Raw genomic sequence first — 23,666 nt, forward strand, 5'->3', positions numbered from 1 at the left:
ACACTTTTCAGATCCAACCCTCCATACACCAAGACAGCAGCATGGGAACATGCCTCTCTCAGCACAGTTCCATCCTCTTGTACAGCAAGCCAAGGAAGTGTTAAGGTCATGTGTAACAATAAAAGGGTTGTTCCACTAATTTCATGATATCAATTGGTAGTTACAGTCTTGTCCCATCGCTGCAACTCTCGTACGGACTCGGGAGAGGCGAAGGTCGAGAGCCATGCGTCCCCCGAAACACAACCCTGCCAAGCCACACTGCTTCTTGACACACTACTCGCTTAACCCGGAAACCAGCCGCACCAATGTGTTGGAGGAAACACCGTCCAACTGGCGGCCGTGTCATAGTGCATGCACCCGGCCCACCACTAGTAGCTAGAGCGCAATGGGACAAGCACATCCCGGCCGGCCAGACCCTCCCCAAACCCAGACGACACTTGGCCAATTGTGTGACACCTCATGGGTCTATGGGTCGCGGCTGGCTGCGACACAGCCCGGGATCGAACCCAGATCTGTAGTGATGCCTATAGCACTGCGTTGCAGTGCCTTATACCGCTGCGCCACTCGGGAGGCCCTCAATGTTGCTTTTGACATTATCGATCATAGTCTGCTGCTGGTAAAACCTGAGCACACTGTTCAGTCGTGTGGTCAGGTACCACAAAGAGGAAAAGTAACGTGTGTGCACGGCTGGCCCTTAAAAGTACACGGGGAGCTAACATTGGAGGAATGCATGTCAATCTCTCATGGTTCAAAGTGGAAGAGAGATTGACTTCATCACTACTTGTTTTTGTAAGAGGTGTTGACACGCTGAATGCACTGAGTTGTCTGTTTAAACTACTAGCACACAGCTCAGACACCCATACATACCCCACAAGACATGTCACCAGAGGTCTGTTTAAACTACTAGCACACAGCTCAGACACCCATACATACCCCACAAGACATGTCACCAGAGGTCTGTTTAAACTACTAGCACACAGCTCAGACACCCATACATACCCCACAAGACATGTCACCAGAGGTCTGTTTAAACTACTAGCACACAGCTCAGACACCCATACACACCCCACAAGACATGTCACCAGAGGTCTCTTCACAATCCCCAAGTCCAGAACAGACTATGGGAGGTACACAGTACTACATAGAGCCATGACTACATGAAACTCAATTCTACATCATGTAACTGATGCAAGCAGTAGAATCAGATTTTTAAAACCAGGTAAAAATACACCTTATGGAACAGCGGGGACTGTGAAGAGACACACACAAAGGTGCAGACACAAGCATACGCACACAAGCGCTAGCACACACACGTACGTTGTAATATTGTTGTACGGTGGTTTTATACATTTTGTATTGTAGATATGTAGTAGTGTAATAATGTTATATGATGTACTGTTTTATCTTTTTATATATGTAATGTACGTGCCTTTAATGTGGGGATCCAGTACGGGTTGGATTTCAGTGCGGGTTGGATAAACATTTGCAGGACAGAAATATTTTACTGATCACCGTCAAGGTAGCAAACTAAGTTATTTATGAACATTTTATTTGTGATTTACAGGATATCTACCAAAAAGCAACTATATCCTCTATAAATATGACATTAAATACAAAGTTGTTTAGTTTCCCTTCTTAGGTACAACTTAAAGATGTGTCTATCAATGGCAGTGGATAAGAAGTGTTTGTGCTAAACCACCACAACGGGTGGCTGGCTGGCTGAATTAATTAAACTTTGTCTCCAAGTAAGTCTGAAACTGCACTTTTCACACTGACAGTTGAAGTCAGAAGTTTACATGCACCATAGCCAAATACATTTAAACTCAGTTTTTCACAATTCCTGACATTTAATCCTAGTAAAAATGTCCTGTATTAGGTCAGTAAGGATCACCACTTTATTTGAAGAATGTGAAATGTCAGAATAATAGTAGAGAGAATGATTTATTTCAGCTTTTATTTCTTTCATCACATTCCCAGTGGGTCAGAAGTTTACATACACTCAATTAGTATTTGGTAGTATTGCCTTTAAATTGTTTAACTTGGGTCAAACGTTTCGGGTAGCCTTCCACAAGCTTCCCACAATAAGCTGGGTGAATTTTGGCCCATTCCTCCTGACAGAGCTGGTGTAACTGTGTCAGGTTTATAGGCCTCCTTGCACACACTTTTTCAGTTCTGCCCACACATTTTCTATAGGATGGAGGTCAGGGCTTTATGATGGCCACTCCAATACCTTGACTTTGTTGTCCTTAAGCCATTTTGCCACAACTTTGGAAGTATTCTTGGGGTCATTGTCCATTTGGAAGACCCGTTTGCGACCAAGCTTTAACTTCCTGACTGATGTCTTGAGAGATGTTGCTTAAATATATCCACATAATTTTCCTTCCTCATGATGCCATCTATTTTGTAAAGTGGGCTATTAGCAGGACAATAGACTCACCATGTATTATAATAGCCCATTATGTGCTATTAGCAGGACAATAGACTCTTGCCAACACCTCTCTGTATTTTGATACTTTGTGCAAGGCAATTGATCTGCATTAAAAACTTTGTGGATGGGGCCATCATGAGTGGCGCAGCGGTCTAAGACTGCGTTGCTACAGATGCTGGTTCGATACCCGTGCCGGCTGCGACCGGAGACCCATGAGGCGACGGTGGGCTTTTGGTTTCTCTCCCTCTAAAAACATAAATAAATAATTATAAATAACAAACTGGCTTTATTTACAAATTAGTAAGAATGTCTCACCCCATGTTCAAGAATGGCCTTTTTCTCACTCACTTTAAGTTATTTGAAAACAAAATCATCAGAATATCATAATTTTTTTAACAAAGTGATTATTATTGTTATTATTTCATTTAGAATTAAATAAAAGCACCTTAGATATTCTCACAGATCCTAACGGAAAATGCCCCTTAGATATTAATTTAGAGTCCTCCAATCCTCTAAATCGAATTATTGGTCATGACATTGAAAAAAATATTTTTCTATATACAGTCGTGGCCAAAAGTTTGGAGAATGACACAAATATAAATTTTCACAAAGTCTGCTGCCTCAGTTTGTATGATGGCAATTTGCATATACTCCAGAATGTAATGAAGAGTGATCAGATGAATTGCAATTAATTGCAAAGTCCCTATTTTCCATGCAAATTAACTGAATCCCCAAAAACCATTTCCACTGCATTTCAGCCCCGCCACAAAAGGACCAGCTGACATGTCAGTGATTTTTTCGTTAACACAGGTGTGAGTGTTGATGAGGACAAGGCTGGAGATCACTCTGTCATGCTGATTGAGTTTGAATAACAGACTGGAAGCTTCAAAAGGAGGGAGGTGCTTGGAATCATTGTTCTTCCTCTGTCAACCATGGTTACCTGCAAGGAAACATGTGCCGTCATCATTGCTTTGCACAAAAAGGGCTTCACACGCAAGGATATTGCTGCCAGTAAGATTGCACCTAAATCTACCATTTATCGGATCATCAAGAACTTCAAGGAGAGCGATTCAATTGTTGTAAAGAAGGCTTCAGGGCACCCAAGAAAGTCCAGCAAGCGCCAGGACCATCTCCTAAAGTTGATTCAGCTGCGGGATCGGGGCACCACCAGTACAGAGTTTGCTCAGGAATGGCAGCAAGCAGGTGTGAGTGCATCTGCACGCACAGTGAGGCGAAGACTTTTGGAGGATGGCCTGGTGTCAAGAAGGGCAGCAAAGAAGCCACTTCTCTCCAGGAAAAACATCAGGGACAGACTGATATTCTGCAAAAGGTACAGGGAATGGACTGCTGAGGACTGGGGTAAAGACATTTTCTCTGAATCCCCTTTCCGATTGTTTTGGGAATCCGGAAAAAAGCTTGTCCGGAGAAGACAAGGTGAGCGCTACCATCAGTCGTGTGTCATGCCAACAGTAAAGCATCCTGAGACCATTCATGTGTGGGGTTGCTTCTCAGCCAAGGGAGTGGGCTCACTCACAATTTTGCCGAAGAACACAGCCATGAATAAAGAATAGTACCAACACATCCTCCGAGAGCAACTTCTCTCAACCATCCAGGAACAGGTTGGTGACGAACAATGACTTTTCCAGCATGATGGAGCACCTTGCCATAAGGCAAAAGTGACAACTAAGTGGCTCGGGGAACAAAACATCGGTATTTTGGGTCCATGGCCAGGAAACTCCCGAGACCTTAATCCCATTGAGAAATTGTGGTCAATCCTCAAGAGGCGGGTGGACAAACAAAAACCCACAAATTCTGACAACTCCATGCATTGATTATGCAAGAATGGTCTGCCATCAGTCAGGATGTGGCTCAGCAGTTAATTGACAGCATGCCAGGGTGGATTGCAGAGGTCTTGGAAAAGAAGGGTCAACACTGCAAATATTGACTCTTTGCATCAACTTCATGTAATTGTCAATAAAAGCCTTTGATACTTATGAAATGCTTGTAATTCAACTTCAGTATTCCATAGTAACATCTGACAAAAATATCTAAAGACACTGAAGCAGCAAACTTTGTGGAAATTAATATTTGTGTCATTCTCAAAACTTTTAGCCACGACTGTACTTTAGGCCTACCGTAGGCGACATGAGTCTCACTAGTGTTGAGTAATGTGCTGTTAAAAGTGGTGTAGGTCTTATTTATTTTAAAAGTATATTGAATTTAGAAGCAATAGGATTTGAAGCAATAGCCTACCTGCTGTGGTCGACTATTTTATCACTGTTTCTTGCTGCTCTGAGAGGAGCATGGGGACTGGTCTTGATAAATCAATGAGGTTTTTATTTTCACTGAATCTCTGTTTGGGTATTGGTTTGACTACAATTAGGGTGTGGAAATGTTATGCTCTTACTACTGTAGCTAACTCCCGACCGTCACGTTGTACAGCACCATATTTTCCAGAAACCCTGGGGGTTTTGTTTGAAGTTTTTCTTGGAATAGAAACACTATAAAATGAATCATATCAATTAAGCTACATTTCTTAAAATCAATCCCATATACTTCTTACAAAAATATTTTTTAATTATCTAGTACAGCCAATATTGAAGGCTATCAAATGCTTGTCAAAGATGCCCTCTGGTGGTCAAACTAGCACTAACTAACATTAATGGTAACAAAGGCTGATAATGTGCCATAGAATTCTGCGGCAGCCCACAAGGAGTGCGGCAGTATGGTGTAACTTTTACAGGAAGAACCATTGTAAACAAGCACAAGCTAGGTGTTCATTATGACAATGTTTTCTTACAGAAACCATATGTACGTTCCACTGTTATTCAATACAAAATGTATTGGCTATAAATTTTAACTGCAAATGGCATGGGCTGATGACTGAAAACATTTATGCAGGCAAATACTTGCCGCACTAGTATTAGTCACACGTTTTCTAATTTAGCTAGCTAGCTAACATAAGCTTCTTATCTCATCATGAATGCAAGCACATAGCCTGAACGATAGATCTGCGCCAACTGTCTGGCTTTTTGCAAATTGCATATTTGGGAAAACTAACTAAATAAGAACACTAGCTAACATAATAGGCCCAGACAGTAACCATTTTCTTTTTGTATCAAGGACAAGAGTTCACTTTGGTGCCAGTCCAGTATTAGCACAGATTGCTAGCTAAGCTAACTACCTTGCTGGCTAGATTGCTGAGCTAGCTACGTTAACGAAGTGAGAACGTGATGAGGACAGGGCTCCTTGCTTGGTGACGTGTACTTTTGATTATTTACTTATTCAAATATGCTGGCTATGGCAAGCTACTCACCTTCAAACCACCATGCCTACTCTCTCTCATACGTTGTGACCTAGGGCTGAATGATTTTTAATGAGCAGCTGGTCGAGCACCCTCTTCATGCAACCATTGAAAACACTAAAAATGACCGCAAATGAGCAGGCATATTTGTTTATTCTATGTATATAATATTGGAGCTGTATCTGTGTAATAAAGACCATTTTTTTTTATTTTACCTTTATTTAACTAGGCAAGTCAGTTAACTTCTCTGGGATATGTGGGACGGGAGCGTCCCACTTGGCCAAAAGCCAGAAGAAATGTAGCGCGCCAAATTCAAATATATTACTATAAAAATCAAACTTCCATGAAATCAACATGGAAGACACCAAATTAAAGCTACACATGTTTGATTTGTGCTTGTCTGATTTCAAAAAGGATTTACGGGGAAAGCACACCAAACAATTATGTTAGCTCAGTACATAGCCACAGAAATACACAGCCATTTTCCCAGCAAAAGATGGTAGCCACAAAAAGCCGAAATAGAGATAAAATTAATCACTAACCTTTGATCTTCATCAGATGACACTCATAGGACATCATGTTACACAATAATTTATGTTTTGTGCATATTTATATCCACAAATCTCGGTTTACATTGGCTCCATGTTCAGAAATGCCTCCAAAATATCTGGAGAAATTGCAGAGAGCCACATCAAATAACATAAATACTCATCATAAACATTGATGAAAGACACATATTTTACATAGAATTAAAGATACACTTGTTCTTAATGTCAGATTTCAAAAAAACTTTACGTAAAAAGCAAATCATGCAATAATCTGAGACGGCGCTCAGATAAAAACAACATTTCTCCGCCATGTTGGAGTCAACAGAAATACGAAATTACATCATAAATATTCCCTTACCTTTTTATGATCTTCATCAGAAAGCACTCCCAGGAATCCTAGTTCCACAATAAATCGTTGTTTTGTTCGATAATGTCCATTACTTATGTTTAAGTAGCTACTTTTGCTAGCATGTTTAGTGCACATGTCCAAACACTCGCGCAGATGCAAGCGAACTCGGAGGAAAACTTCAAAGTTATATAACAGGTCGAATAAACTGGTCAAACGAAGTAGAAAATCAATCTTCAGGATGTTGTTATCATAAGTATCCAATAACGTTCCAACCGGAGAATTCCTTTGTGTCTCTAGAAGAAATGGAACGCAAGGTGATATCATGTGTAATGCGCGTGACCAGGAACTGGCATTCTGCCAGACCACTGACTGAAACACCTCCCATCCGGCTCAACATCACAGCAGAGGCTTCATTCCACGTTCTACAGACTGTTGCCATCTAGTGGAAGGAGTAGGAAGTGCAAACAGATCCATATCTTACAGGGAATTGAAAAGGCGATGAGTTGAACATCGACCAGCCTCAGAATTCTCACTTCCTGTTTAGAATATTTCTCAGGTTTTTGCCTGCCATATGAGTTCTGTTATACTCACAGACATCATTCAAACAGTTTTAGAAACTCAGAGTGTTTTATATCCAATAGTAATAATAATATGCATATATTAGCATCTGGGACAGAGTAGGAGGCCATTCACTATGGACACGCAATTCATCCAAAAGTGAAAATTCTGCCCCCTATCATAAAGAAGTTAAGAATAAATTCTTATTTTCAATGACGGCCTAGGAACAGTGGGTTAACTGCCTTGTTCAGGAGCAGAACAACAGAGTTTTACCTTGTCAGCTCAGGGATTTGATCTTGCAACCTTTTGTTTACTAGTCCAACATGCTAACCACTAGTCTACCTGCCGCCCCAATATGAATATTTCTGTGAAAGGCTAATATTGTCCGAAAATACCGGTCAACCGATTTATCAGTCGGGCTCTAATAGATGGCTAGATTTTTATTTTTTTTACTTACCTTGCCTGTGATAAGGAACATCTTCCTGTCCTGCAATGTCATATTCGTGGCTCATTCACCCAGCCCGTACTGAAATATCTGAAGCCATCAGTGTTTTTGTACGCCTTCAGGCTTTCTACAGTGTAGGGTGAAGGGTTGTGTGTAAGGTACATGTAAACATCAGGACATGTTGATTCAGCAGCTTTTCTGTGTTTTCAGTGGCTTAAATGCGTTGGGTGAGGCACTATAAGGGTCGCATCCCCCAAGTACAGCTAGTTTTTCAAAATATAATTTTTCAATATTTTGCCATGTCAAGCTAGCTAGCTAGACTTATAATATAGCGGCTGTCTGTGTTATTGTAGTTGTGGACAGTGATGAGTCCCACCTTGGTTCCATGGTGGTGCAGGCTGAGATGAGGGCAGGGGAACTGTGATGTTATGTCTATAACTTTATGTCTGTTTTGTGTCTGTGTTGTAGTTGTCAGTGTGGAGAGTCGCGAGGCCCACCTCGGCAGCCTGGTCATCGAAGCAGAGAGAAAGGCAGGGGAGCTGGCTGCCCAGGCCCAGAGAGAGGGTCTCAGCCTGGAGGCCTGTGACAAAGACAAGCAGCTCCGAGCCTGGGAGTGGAGGAGCAAGCTCTACAAACGCATGAGGACTGGCTTCCAGCATGCACGTGAGTATGCTGGGACTGTATGTGTGTGTGGGGGGGGAGGGAGGGAGGGTGCATGCGTGTGTTAGGACTGCACGAGTCTTGACCAGAGCCCAATGCACAGCCGTATTAAGGCAAGGGATGGGGAGAAAGAATACAACAACACATTATAGGGAAGACAAAGAAATGGTCATAGCTGCCACACCTTAGTGTGGAGTGGTATGGCTTCAACCTTGGACATAAGTGGGGACAAGGCTAGCATCAATTGTTTGCAGGTAAGAATCTTTCATTTTTGGTGTGTTGATATGATCTCTTTTCTATATTTAGTCCTTTTACACAGAACAACTTTATTATAAGCGTGAACCCAACAACCCCAGCACATGTCTTTGTCCACTAGGAGCTCTGATGACACACACACACACCATGGGAGGTGTCAAGTCTGAGATTGACAGGAGGATTTTGTGTATTTCAAAGGTGCCAGACAGGCTTGGAGGAAATCTGAGTGAGGTTATTATGGCTGGCAGGTCGTCCAGACTCCACAGTTACACCCTGTGTGTCCCAAATGGCACCCTCTTCCCTTTATAGGACATGGTGCATAGGGCTCTGGTCAAAGGTAGTGCACTAAACCAGGAATAGGGTGCTATTTGGGACACCGTTCCAAACAGGCCTGGGGGTACCGCCTGCTGGGGTGGTGGAGTGGAGAGAATAGAGGGGAGAGTGTTCTATCATCTTGCCAAACATCTCCTTTCCATTACTGCTGTGACAAGCAATAAAGGAGGATAGGAGTGAGTGTGTATTGGACACATATTTGTACACGCACACACACAATTCCATACACACACAAACACACACATACACACACTATTTTTTACCTTTGATATTGATGACTGCGTTGTTGAGGAAGAGCTTGCACGTTTCACTGTGCTCTTTACACCTGGAGGTATCCTGTGCACGTGACAAATACACGTTGATTTGATTTGACCACAGGAGGTTGGTGGCGCCTTAATTGGGGAGGACGGGCTCCTGGTAATGGCTGGAGTGGAATCAGTGGAATGGTATCAAATACATTAAACACATGGTTTCCAGGTGTTTGATGCAATTCCATTTACTCCGTTCCATCCATTATTATGAGCCGTCCTCCCCTCAGCAGCCTCCACTGAATTTGACATACACACACATTCTCTCCTCTGTCGGTGCACCGTGAGGTAAATGTTCGTGTTGTGTTTGTGCCCCATCTTTTTGTGTGCTCTATCCATCAGTCTGACAAGCATTGTTATGGACTAGGTTAGGTAGTTCAGTTCTAAGGGGCACAGTTAGACACTACACTATCACGTCTACACTCCATCAGCAGGTGGCAGCACCAGCCGAGTCAGGGGGGAGCACCAGCCGGGGCAGGTGCTGTGCTTTTCCAGGAAGTCTTGTTAAGTGTTGATTGTGCACAGGTGTGGGCAATCAGGGATTGGCAATCGGTGAGAGAAAAGTGGAAAGGAACCTCTCGGCCTGCAAATGTCATTTTTTGTGTTACGTCTTTAGTTTTAGGCATGCCTTTAGTAGTTTCCCTTTTGTATATATTTATTTTTCAAAAACTGAACACACAATAATCTGTTTGGGCTGGCCGACCAAGGGGAGTACACTGACTTCTCACGTAAATGCAAGCGTTAAATCAGGTTACAGACCATTTAGCTAAAGCTAGGACTGCCTAGACTTGTAAAAATATCAGTAGGCTAGCTCAAGGGTATCGTAACAGCATATACATAATGAAAAACTATCTGTCCTTAATGTACTCTAAAACCAGCACAGCCAGAGGAGGACTGGCCACACCCCTCGGAACTTGGTTCTTTTTCAGGTTTCTTCCTAGGTTCCTGCCTTCTAGGAAGTTTTTCCTAGCCACTGTGCTTCTGCTTTGCTTGCTGTTTGGGGGTTTTAGGCTGGGTATCTGTAAAGCACTTCGTGCCAACTGCGGATGTAAAAAGGGCATTTCTAAAATTATGAATATTTTTTTGGTAGGTGTGCCGGAGCCCCCGTCTGCAGTGGGTCTGTGTGTAACCAGTAGCTCCTCTCTCACAGTTACCTTCCAGGAACCCCACTGTCTCAATTCTGCTGTGGTCACCAAGTACAGAGGTACACACACACACACACCGACTTGTGGAAACACACACAGACGCACGCGTACACACATGTGTACACATATGAAAGGAACTGCAATTTAGAAAGGAAACTAAATGGGTAGGAACAAATAAATGATTGTTGCTTTTCATTGTTACTTTCTCCCTCTGTATTTTCTCTCATGCTCTCTTTCTTCTCTCTCCCCCTCTCTCTGTCTCGCTTCTCTCTCCCTCCTCTCTCTCTCTGCCTCCCCTTTCCTATTCTCCTTCCCTCTGCAATTTATTTCAAACCCCTGTGCCCCCTCTGTCTGTCTCACTAACCTGCTTCCCTCTAGCCCTGTGGGATGACAGTAAATCTATTAACTATTGCCATGACTGATATTGACTTATTCCCCTCCTCCCTACCCGTCCCTCCCACCATCCCTCTCTCCCTCCAAGCTACAATTACGTGGGGTGACAGTGAAACTATTAAATATCCCTATACCATCCTCCACTCTAATCCCCTCTGTCCCTGCTAGCTATTCCCCTCACCTCTCTTCTTCCTCCTCTCTCTCTCCCACCCTTACCTACATTCATCCGTTCTAGCTCAAGGCCAGAGAGGCCTAGAGAGCCCTAGCAGAGCCAGATCAGTGTATTGAACTATAAAGACTAAAGGGCTGGTCATTTGGGACTAATAGGCTTATGTTGCAGATGGAGCATGAAGCTTACAACGGGCTTTGTAATGATCTATAGTTAATCTCTGCTCATCAGGGCTTTCCCTAGAGGTGTAGAAGTCTTTACAAGCCTTTTAGGGGTTCTGTGGAAGTCGAAGCAAAGGAGAGAGAAATGAGAGAGATTGAGCAGAAAGAGGGAAAAAGAGAGGGAGAGAGTGAGTACATTTCCTCAGTGAAAACGATGTACTGAGCAAATGGCAAAAAACACATTTATTTCCACAGTGTCGTGGGGTGAGACAGTGATGCAGGTTAAGCCCCACCCTCTTCAACATATATGTCAACATATTGGGGAGGGCACTAGAACAGTGTGCAGCACCCGGCCTCACCCTACTAGAATCTAACGTCAGATGTGTACTGTTTGCTGATGATCTGGTGCTTCTGTCCCCAACCAAGGATGGCCTACAACATCACCTAGATATTCTGCACAGATTCTGTCAGACCTGGGCCTTGACAGTAAATATTAGTAAGACAAAAATAATGGTGTTCCAAAAAAGGTCCAGTTGCCAGGACCACAAATACAAATTTCATTTAAACACTGTTATCCTAGAATACACAAAAAACTATACATACCTCGGCCTAAACATGAGCGCCACAAGTAACTTCCACAAAGCTGTGAACGATCTGAGAGACAAGGCAAGAAGGGCCTTCTAGGCCATCAAAAGGAACATAACATTCGACATACCAATCAGGATCTGGCTAAAAATACTTGAATCAGTTATAGAACCCATTGCCCTTTATGGTTGTGAGGTCTGGTGTCAGCTCACCAACCAAGAATTCACAAAATGGGACAAACACTAAATTGAGTCTGCATGCAGAATTCTGCAAAAATATCCTCCATGTACAACGTAAAACACCAAATAATGCATGCAGAGCAGAATTAGGCCAATACCCGCTAATTAAAATCCAGAAAAGAGCCATTCAATTCTACAACCACCTAAAAGGAAGAAATTCCCAAACCTTCCATAACAAAGCCATCACCTACAAAGAGATGAACCTGGAGAAGTCCCCAAGCAAACTGGTCCCCAGGACAGCAACACAATTAGACCCAACCACTCATGAGAAAACAAAAATATAATTACTTGACAAATTGGAAATAATTAACAAACAGAGCAAACTAGAATGCTATTTGGCCCTAAACAGAGAGTACACAGTGGCAGAATACCTGACCACTGTGAATGACCCAAACTTAAGGAAAGCTTTGACCTTGTACAGACTCAGTGAGCATAGCCTTGCTATTGAGAAAGAAAAGGGCAACCAGTGAAGAACAAACATCATTGTAAATACAACCCATATTTATGTGTATTTATTTTCCCTTTTGTACTTTTAACTATTTGCAAATAATATGACATTTGAAATGTTGTAATGTTTACTGTTAATTTGTATTGTTTATTTCACTTTATTATCTACTTCACTTGCTTTGGAAATGTTAATATACGTTTCCCATGCCAATAAAGCCCTTGAATTGAATTGAGCAGAGAGAGCAGAGCGAGCAGAGAGAGGGAAACCACACACCTCAAGGCATTAGCAGCCCAATGAGAAGGTTAATAGTGTAATACACAGCACCAGGGTACCTATTGATATCTATTATGGAGAGAGGACACACACATACCCAGTGTGTGTTGTTATTGTCTGTGAGTATTTGTAATGCTGACTTTGTGTGCGTGTGCGTATGTATGTGTCATTACAGTGGAGTGGAGCTGTCTAAAGGATTTCTCATTGCTGGCCGGAGACATGATGTTGGAAAACCTACAAACGCTCAAGTGTACCATCAACGGCCTTACCATGGTAAATAGTACTGAAGTATATGCAGCAGACGGGGAGGAAGGGGGAGAGAGAGGGAGCACAGAGAGAGAAAAAATCTAATTACATTTTTGTCACATGCGCCGAATACAACAGGTGTACAGTGAAATGCTTACTTACAAGCCCTTAACCAGCAGTTTTAAGAAAAATAAGTGTTAAGTAAAAAATAGATAAATAAAAGTAACAAATAATTAAAGAGCAGCAGTAAAATAACAATATTGAGACTATATATAGGGGGTACCGATACAGAGTCAATGTGCGGGAGCATCAGTTAGTCGAGGTAATTGAGGTAATATGTACATGTAGGTAGAGTTAAAGTGACTATGCATAGATAATAAACAGAGTAGCAGCAGCGTAAAAGAGGGTTGGGGAGGACAATGCAAATAGTCTAGGTAGCCATTTGATTAGCTGTTCGGGAGTCTTATGGCTTGGGGGTAGAAGCTGTTAAAGGACTCACATCAGCTACGGAGAGCGTGATCACACAGTCGTTCGGAACAGCTGATGCTCTCATGCCAGTGTAGTATGATTCAATCTTAGTCCTGTATTGACGCTTTGCCTGTTTAATTGTTCGTCGGAGGGCATAGGGCGATTTCTTATAAGCTTCCGGGTTAGAGTCCCGCTCCTTGAAAGCGGCAGCTCTACCCTTTAGCTCAATACGGATGTTGCCCGTAATCCATGGCTTCTGGTTGGGGTATATACGTACAGTCACTGTGGGGACGACGTCATCGATGCACTTATTAATGAAGCCAGTGACTGATGTGGTGTACTCTTCAATGCCATCAGAAGAATCCAGGAACATATTCCAGTCTGTGCTAGCGAAACAGTCCTGTAGTTTAGCATCTGCTTCATCTGACCTCTTTTTTTATTGACCAAGTCACTGGTGCTTCTTGCTTTAGTTTTTGCTTGTAAGCTGGAATCAGGAGGATAGAATTATGGTCATATTTGCCAAATGGAGGGTGAGGGAGAACTTTTTACACTTCTCTGTGTGTGGAGTAAAGGTGGTCTAGAGTTGTTTTCCCTCTTGTTGCACATTTAAAATGCTGGTAGAAATTAGGTCAAACTGATTTAAGTTTCCCCGCATTAAATTCCCCGACCACTAGGAGCGCTGCCTCTGGATGATCGTTTTCCTGTTTGCTTATGGCCGTATACAGCTCATTGAGTGCGGTCCTTGTTCCGGTATCGGTTTGTGGTGGCAAATAGACAGCTACAAAAAATATAGATGAAAACTCTCTTGGTAAATAGTGTGGTCAACAGCTTATCATGACATTCTCTACCTCAGGCGAGCAAAACCTTGCCTGAAACTTCCTTAGATTTCTTGCACCAGTTGTTGTTTACAAATATTCATAGACCGCCACCCCTTGTCTTACCGGATGCAGCTGTTCTATCCTGCCGAAAAAGCGTAAATCCCGCCAACGGTATGTTATTCATGTTGTTGTTCAGCCATGACTCGGTGACACATAAGATATTACAGTTTTTAATGTCCTGTTGGTAGGATATACGTGCTCGTAGTTTGTCTATTTTATTATCCAATGAGAGAGATAAGGTGAAAGGAGCTCACACAGAAAGGGGATGAGAGAGAGAGAGAGAAAGGGGATGAGAGAGAGAGAGAAGGAGCTCACACAGAGAGAAAGGGGATGAGAGAGAGAAGGAGCACAACGACAGATGAGTAATTGAGGGGGCCAGTATAGGAGGAGGGTAATGCTGGAGGGAGGAAGTGAAGGAGTGTGGGAATGACACAGTAATGGAGTGAGGGGCTGAATGAGGGAAAGCTATAATGGTGACCTCTAGGATGCTTCCCAAATGGCACCCTATTCCCTATAACGTGCACTAGTTTTGATTAGGGCTCATAGGGCTCTGGTCAAAAGTAGTGCACTATGTAAGTCTATAGGGTGCCATTTGTGACATCCTAGAAGTCACCATTATGTTGCCTTCATTCAACCACAATACTGTGATATTACTGTGCTCTGCTCAACTTTCAGCTGTTTTAACCATCTTCCTCTGGCTAGTACATACTGTGTGTACGTTTTACTTAATGTGAAAATGTATTTTACATAATGTGTGCGTGTGTGTTGTGTGTGTGTGTTTTCCAGGGGAGGCTGTACTATGTTCAGGTGTCAGCCTACAACATGAGAGGTTGGGGTCCACCTCAACAATCTCTACCCCCCTCTGCTGCACCTTCCAGTGAGTCCATTACTTTATTAGGTTTAAATCAAACCTTTATTGAATGTACCTTCATACAAAATCGTAGAATCGGTTGATATTTTCCTTCAAAAATAGTTTTGTTTTCGGGAAATAAGACACTTATAAGATGTCCAGTAAATTTGTGTTCTCAAAGCCTGCTATGGCAGTTATAATTAACTCCGTCATTCAGTTGGATTGAAACCCAAACTTGCTTTATTTCCTGCTACTTTGAAAATGTAGACTCTGTCCCAAATGGCACCCTATTCCCGATACACAGATGTCGTAGGAGAAAAATAATCCTGCAGCAGGAGGATTTGAATATCTAAAGAAATATTTAGAATGGCCGTCAGGGGGCAGCTGGAAGCGGTGTGTGTATACAACGCAGTACCATAGCTACAGTGTACCTTATGTAACCTACGACGCATCTCGTGTGAATTCTTATGTTGATTATAATAAATAATTTATTATTCACATAGTATACCAAACAATATTGAGTTGCTGCCTCCTCCCCTCAGAACAGCCTCAATCCGTCGGGGTATGGACACTACAAGGTGTCAAATTTGTTCCACAGGGATGCTGGCCCATGTTCAAATCAAATTGTATTGGTCACAAACACATTTTTAGCAGATGTTATTGCGAGTGTAGCGAAATGCTTGTGTTCCTAGCTCCAACAGTGGAGTTAAGTATCTAACAATTCACAACAATACACACAAATCTAAAAGTAAAAGAATGGAATTAAGAAATATATAAATATTGGATCAAGCAACGTCAGTGGCATTGACAAAAATACAGTAGAATAGAATACTGTGTGTGTGTGTGTGTGTGTGTGTGTGTGTGTGTGTGTGTGTGTGTGTGTGTGTGTGTGTATATATATGTTCACTGTATTCTATTCTACTGTATTTTTGTCAATGCCACTCTGACGTTGCTTGATCCAATATTTCTATATTTCTTAATTCCATTCTTTATGGAATTAGTTTATAATATATATATTTATAATATATATATTTGAGATGAGTAAAGCAGTATATGAACATTATTAAAGTGGCCAATGATTCCAAGTCTATTTACTTAGAGTCCAAGAAGCTTTCTCTGCCCTCAACCTTGTTCTGAACACTTCCAAAACAAAGGTTATGTGGTTTGGTAAGAAGAATGCCCCTCTCCTCACAGGTGTGATTACTACCGCTAAGGGTTTAGAGCTTGAGGTAGTCACCTCATACAAGTACTTGGGAGTATGGCTAGAGGGTGCACTGTCCTTCTCTCAGCACATATCAAAGCTGCAGGCTAAAGTTAAATCTAGACTTGGTTTCCTCTATCGTAATCGCTCCTCTTTCACCCCAGCTGCCAAACTAACCCTGATTCAGATGACCGTCCTACCCATGCTAGATTACGGAGAAGTAATTTATAGATCGGCAGGTAAAGGTGCTCTCGAGCGGCTAGATGTTCTTTACCATTCTGCCATCAGATTTGCCACCAATGCTCCTCATAGGACACATCACTGCACTCTATACTCCTGTAAACTGGTAATCTCTGGCTCAAATAGCCGACCAATCAGCCTGTTACCAACCCTTAGTAATCTTCTGGGGAAAAAACTGTGTTTGACCAGATACAGTGCTGTTTCACAGTAAACAAATTGACAACAGACTTTCAGCATGCTTATAGGGAAGGACACTCAACAAGCACAGCACTTACACAAATGACTGATGATTGGCTGAGAGAAATTGATGATAAAATTATTGGGTGCTGTCTTGTTAGACTTCAGTGCAGCTTTTGACATTATCGATCATAGTCTGCTGCTGGAAAAACGTATGTGTTATGGCTTTACACACGCTGCTACAATGTGAATAAAGAGTTACTTGTCTAACAGAACACAGAGGGTGTTCTTTAATGGAAGCCTCATATAATCCAGTTAGAATCAGGAATTCCCCAGGGTAGCTGTTTAGGCCCCTTGCTTTTTTCTATTTTTACTAACGACATGCCACTGACTTTGAGTAATTCCAGAGTGTCTATGTATGCGGATGACTCAACACTATACACGTCAGCTACTACAGCAACTGAAATAACTGCAACACTCAAAAGGAGCTGCAGTTAGTTTCAGAGTTAACCGTAGATATTTCTAAAACTGAAAGCATTGTTTTTGGAACAAAACACTCACTAAACCCTAAACCTCAACTAAATCTTGTAATAAATAATGATGAAATTGAGGACGTTGAGATGACTAAACTACTTGGAGTAACCCGAGATTGTAAACTGTCATGGTCATAACATATTAATGCAGTTGCAGCTAAGATGAGAAGTCTGTCTATAATAAAGTGATGCTCTCTCTGCCTTCTTAACAACACTATCAACAAGGCAGGTCCTACAGGCCCTAGTTGTCGCACCTTGACTACTGTTCAGTCGTGTGGTCAGGTGCCACTAAAAAGGACTTAGGAAAATTGCAATTGGCTCAGAACAGGGCAGCACGGCTTGCCCTTGGATGTACACAGAGAGCTAATATGAATAATATGCATGTCAATCTCTCCTGGCTGAAAGTGGAGGAGAGATTGACTTCATCGCTACTTTTATTTATGAGCGGTATTGACATGTTGAATGCACCGAGCTGTCTGTCTAAACTACTGGCACACAGCTTGGACACCCATGCATACCCCACAAGACATGCCACACAGTCCCCAAGTCCAGAACAGACTATGGGAGGCACACAGTACTACATAGAGCCATGACGACATGGAACTCTATAAAAAAATACCTTATGGAACAGCGGGGATTGTGAAGCATCACAAACACACACACACGATAACATAAACATTTTTTGTTAACAAACTATAGTTTTGGCAAGTCGGTTAGGACATCTACTTTGTCCCCGACACAAGTAATTTTTCCAACAATTGTTTACAGACAGGTTATTTCACTTATAATTCACTGTATTACAATTCCAGTGGGTCAGAAGTTTACAAACACTAAGTTAAATGTGCCTTTAAACAGCTTGGAAAATTCCAGAAAATGATGTCATGGCTTTAGAAGCTTCTGATAGGCTAATTGACATCATTTGAGTCAAATGGAGGTGTACCTGTGGATGTATTTCAAGGCCTACCTTCAAACTCAGTGCCTCTTTGCTTGACATCATGGGCAAATCTAAAGAAATCAGCCAAGATCTCAGAAAAAAAATTGTAGACCATCACAAGTCTGGTTCATCCTTGGGAGAAATTTCCAAACACCTGAAGGTACCATGTTCATCTGTACAAACAATAGTACGCAAGTATAAACACCATGGAACCTCGCAGCCGTCATACCGCGTTCTGACGCGTTCTGTCTCCTAGAGATGAATGTACTTTGGTGCGAAAAGTGCAAAGGACAAAAGTACAAAAGTATCTATATCCACAGAAAAACTAGTCCTATATCGACATAACCTTGAAAGGCCGCTCAGCAAGGAAGAAGCCACTGCTCCAAAACCGCCAATAAAAAGCCAGACTACTGTTTGCAACTGCACATGGGGAAAAGATTGTGCTTTTTGGAGAAATGGCCTCTAGTCTGATGAAACAAAAATAGAACCGTTTGGCCACATTGACCATCGTTATGTTTGGAGGAGAAAGGGGTGTCTTGCAAGCCGATGAACACCATCCCAACCGTGAAGCACTGCAGGAGGGACTGCAGCACGTCACAAAATAGATGGCATCATGAGGAAGGAAAATTATGTGGATATATTTAAGCAACATCTCAAGACATCTGTCAAGAAGTTAATGCTTGGTCGCAAATGGGTCTTCCAAATGGACAATAACCCCAAGCATACTTCCAAAGTTGTGGCAAAATGAATTAAGGACTACAAAGTCAAGGTATTGGAGTGGCCATCACAAAGCCCTGACCTCAATCCTATAGAAAATTTGTGGGCAGAACTGAAAAAGTGTGTGCGAGCAAGGAGGCCTATAAACCTGACAGAGTTACACCAGCTCTGTCAGGAGGAATGGGCCAAAATTCACCCAGCTTATTGTGGGAAGCTTGTGGAAGGCTACCCGAAATGTTTGACCCAAGTTAAACAATTTAAAGGCAATGGTACCAAATACTCATTGAGTGTATGTAAACTTCTGATCCACTGGGAATGTGATGAAAGAAATAAAAGCTGAGATAAATCATTCTCTCTACTATTATTCTGACATTTCACATTCTTAAAATACAGTGGTAATCAAAACTGACCTAAGACAGGGAATTTTTACTACGATTAAATGTCAGGAATTGTGAGAAACTGAGTTTAAATGTATTTGGCTAAGGTGTATGTAAACTTCTGACTTCAACTGTATGTGGTACTGGTGGAGTAGGGACCTGAGGGCACACAGTTTGTTGTGAAATCTGTGAATGTATTGTAATGTTTTTAAAATTGTATAAACTGCCTTCTGCTGGACCCCTGGAAGAGTAGTTGCTGCTTTGGCTAATGGGGATCCATAATAAATACAAATACAAGTCTCTGTTTACCTGTCGCAAGACCCACTGGTTGATGCTCATTTATAAAAACCCTCTCACACCTTACTCCCCCCTATCTGAGAGATTTACTGTAGCCCTCATCATCCACATACAACACCCGTTGTGCCAGTCACATTCTGTTAAACGTCTCCAAAGAACACACATCCCTGGGTATCTCGTCTTTTCAGTTCGCTGCTGCTAGTGACTGGAACAAACTATAACAAACACTCAAACTGGACAGTTTTACCTCAATCTCTTCATTCAAAGACTCAATCATGGACACTCTTACTGGCAGTTGTAGCTGCTTTGTGTGATGTATTGTTGTCTCCACCTTCTTATCCTTTGTGCTGTTGTCTGTGCCTAATAATGTTTATATCATGTTTTGTGCTGCTACCATGTTGTTGTCATGTGTTGCTGCCTTGCTATGTTGTTGTCTTAGGTCTCTCTTTATGTAGTGTTGTGTTGTCTCTCTTGTTGTTTTGTGTGTTTTGTCCTATATTTTTAATCACAGCCTCCGTCCCCACAGGAGGCCTTTTTCCTTTTTGTAGGCCATCATTGTAAATACGAATGTATTGTTAACTGACTTGCCTGATTAAATAAAGGTTAAATAAATACAAATACAAATGTATATAGGGCAGCAGCCTCTAAGGTGCAGGGTTGCATAATGGGTCAAAGCCGGCTAGTGATGGCTATTTAACAGTCTGATGGCCTTGAGATAGAAGTTGTTTTTCAGTCTCTCGGTCACAGCTTTGATGCACTTGTACTGACCACGCCTTCTGGATGATAGCTGGATGAACAGGCCCTGGCTCGGGTGGTTGATGTCCTTGGTGATATTTTTGGCCTTCCTGTGACATCGAGTGCTGTAGGTGTCCTGGAGGGCAGTTAGTTTGCCCCCGGTGATGCGTCCACCACCCTCTGGAGAACCCTGCAGTTGCGGGCGGTGCAGTTGCTGTACCAGGTTGTGATACAGCCTGACAGGATGCTCTCAATTGTGCATCTGTAAAAAAGGGTTTTAGGGGGGACAGCTAAATTTCTTAAGCCTCCTGAGGTTGAAGAGGCGCTATTACGCCTTCTTCACCACACTGTCTGTGTGGGTGGACTATTTCAAATTGTCAGTGATGTGTACGCCGAGGGACTTGAAGCACTTCCACGTTCTCCACTGCGGTCCTGTCGATGTGGATAGGGGCGTGCTCCCTCTGCTGTTTCCTGAAGTCCACGATCAGCTCCTTTGTTTTGTTGACATTGAGTGAGAGGTTATTTTCCTGGCACCACTCTCCCAGGGCGCTCTCCTCCTCCCTGTATGCTGTCTCGTCATTGTCGTCGTCTGCAAACTTGATGATTGAGTTGAAGGCGTGCGTGGCCACGGAGTCATAGGTGAAAAGGGAGTACAGGGGGGGGGGGGTCTGAGCACGCACCCTTGTGGCGCCCCTGTGTTGAGGATCAGCGAAGTGGAGGTGTCGTTTCCTACCTTCATCACCTGGGGGCGGCCCATTGGGATGTCTAGGACCCAGTGGCACAGGGCGGGGTTCAGACCCAGGGCCCTAACCTTAATGATGAGCTTGGACGGTACTATGGTGTGGAATGCTGAGCTATAGTCAATTTACGGAATTCTTACATAGGTATTCCTCTTGTCCAGATGGGATAGGGCAGCGTGCAGTGCGATGGCGATTGCATCGTCTGTGGATCTATTGGGGTGGTAAGCAAATTAAAATGGGTCTAGGGTGACAGGTGATATGATCCTTGACTAGTCTCTCAAAGCACTTCATGATGACAGAAGTGAGTGCTACGGGGCAATAGTAATTTAGTTCAGTTACCTTTGCTTTCTTGGGTACAGGAACAATGGTGGACATTTGAAGTAAGTGGGGACAGCAGACTGGGATAGGGAGAGATTGAACATGTCCATAAACACTCCAGCCAGCTGATCTGGCATGCTCTGAGAAAGCAGCTAGGGATGCCGTCTGGACCGGGAGACTTGCGAGGGTTAATACACTTAAATGTCTTACTCAAGTCGGCCATGGAGAAGGAGAGCCCCCAGTCCTTGGTAGCGGGCCACTTCGGTGGCATTGTGTTATGATCGAAGCTGGTGGAGAAGGTGTTTAACTTGTCCGGAAGCAAGACGTCGGTGTCCGTGACGTGGCTGGTTTTCCCTTTGTGGTCCGTGATTGTCTGTCAACCATACCACATACGTCTCGTGTCTGAGCCGTTGAATTGCGACTCCACTTTGTCTCTGTACTAACGTTTTGCCTGTTTGATTGCCTTATGGAGGGAATAAATACACTGTTTGTATTCGGCCATATTCCCAGTCACCTTGCCATTGTTAAATGCGATGGTTCGTGCTTTCAGTTTGCTGCCACCTATCCACGGTTTCTGGTTTGCGTAGGTTTTAATAGTCACAATGGGTACAACATCTCCTATACACTTCCTGATGAGCTTAGTCACCATATCCATTTATTCAATGTTATTCTCAGAGGCTACCCGGAACATATCCCAGTTCGCGTGATCAAAACAATCTTGAAGCATGGATTCCGATTGGTCAGACCAGTGTTGAATAGACCTTAGCATGGGTACTTCCTGTTTGAGTTTCTGCCTATAGGAAGGGAGGAGCAATCTGATGATCTGATTTGCCAAAGGGAGGGTGGGGGAGGGCCTTGTAAGCATTTCGAAAAGTTGATTAGCAGTGGTCCAATGTTTTTACAGAGCTAGTACTACAGTCAATGGGTTTTTATTTATTTATTTCACCTTTATTTAACCAGGTAGGCCTGTTGAGAACAAGTTCTCATTTACAACTGCGACCTGGCCAAGATAAAGCAAAGCAGTGCGACAAAAACAACAACACAGAGTTACACATAAACAAAGGTACAATCAATATCAGAAAAGAAAAATAGAAAAATCTATATATAGTGAGTGTGTGCAAATGTAGAAGAGTAGGGAGGTAGGCAATAAATAGGCCCTAGAGGTGAAAATAATTACAATTTCGCATTAATACTGGAGTGATAGATGTGCAGATAATGATGTGCAAGTAGAGATACTGGGGTGCAAAAGAGCAAGAGGGTAAGTATTAATATGGGGATGAGGTAGTTGGGTGTGCTATTTACAGATTGGCTGTGTACAGGTACAGTGATCGGTAAGCTGCTCTCACAGCTGATAGAACCGGTAGTGTTTTCCTCAAATTTGCTTTGTTAAAATCCCCAGCTACAATTAATGCGGCCTCAGGATATGTGGTTTCCAGTTTGCATTAAGTCCAGTGTAGTTCCTTGAAGGCCGTCATTGTATCGGCTTGAGGGGGAATATACACGACTGTGACTATAACCGAAGTTAATTATCTTGGGAGGTAATATGTTTGGCATTTGATTGTGAGGTATTCTAGGTCGGGTGACAAAAGGACTTGAATTGCTGTATGTTATCACAATCACACCATTAGTAGTTAATCATGAAACATACACCCCCGCCTTTCTTCTTCCCGGAGAGTTCTTTATTCCTGTCTGCGTGATGTACTGAGAACCCAGCTGGCTGTTTGGACGGGGACAGTATATCCCGAGAGAGTCATGTTTCCGTGAAACAGAGTATGTTACAATCCCTGATGTCTCTCTGGAAGGAGATCCTCGCCCTGAGCTCGTCTACTTTATTAGCGAGTAATATACTCGGAAGCAGTGGATGGTGTACACGCCTCCTGAGAGACGAGAAGTTCACTCTGGATACCTCTTCTCCACCGGCAGTGTTTTGGAGCAGCGTCTGGAAAAGTTGCTCCAATTGCCCTGTGGGGTACAGTACAAACAAAATCGTAAAAGTCGTATTCCTGGTCGTAATGCTGGTGAGTTACCGCCGCTCTGATATCCAAAAGTTATTTCCGGCTGTATGTAATAACGCAAAAAAATTCTGGGCTAATGTAAGAAATAACACAAAAAAACTAAATACTGCAAAGTTGCTTAGGAGCTAGAAGCATATCTGTCATATCTGTCGGCGCCATCTTAGTTTTGTCAAGTTGGCTGGATGTCCTTTAGGTTATGCAGTGTTGCAGTTCTTGACACAAGCCGTGCACCTGGCACCTACTACCATAACCCGTTCAAAGGTACTGCAATCTTGTGTCTTGCCCATTCACCCTCTCTGAATGAGACACACACAATCCATGTCTCAATTGTCTCAAGGC

The 23,666-nt window shown here is 42.8% G+C and overlaps 1 protein-coding gene across 1 annotated transcript in view; it reads left to right on the forward strand.

The window, feature by feature from the left end:
- Nucleotides 1-23,666, forward strand: part of ankfn1 (ankyrin repeat and fibronectin type III domain containing 1) — a 232,680-nt gene that overhangs the window by 152,766 nt on the left and 56,248 nt on the right. The window contains exons 10-13 of the mRNA XM_055931431.1: nucleotides 8,101-8,295; nucleotides 10,279-10,392; nucleotides 12,777-12,874; nucleotides 14,980-15,070. Of these exons, the coding sequence (XP_055787406.1) occupies nucleotides 8,101-8,295; nucleotides 10,279-10,392; nucleotides 12,777-12,874; nucleotides 14,980-15,070 (498 nt within the window). The remainder of the gene's footprint in view (nucleotides 1-8,100; nucleotides 8,296-10,278; nucleotides 10,393-12,776; nucleotides 12,875-14,979; nucleotides 15,071-23,666) is intronic.

The sequence above is a fragment of the Salvelinus fontinalis genome, chromosome 1 (assembly GCF_029448725.1).
Source record: "Salvelinus fontinalis isolate EN_2023a chromosome 1, ASM2944872v1, whole genome shotgun sequence".
NCBI classification, from domain to species: domain Eukaryota; kingdom Metazoa; phylum Chordata; class Actinopteri; order Salmoniformes; family Salmonidae; genus Salvelinus; species Salvelinus fontinalis.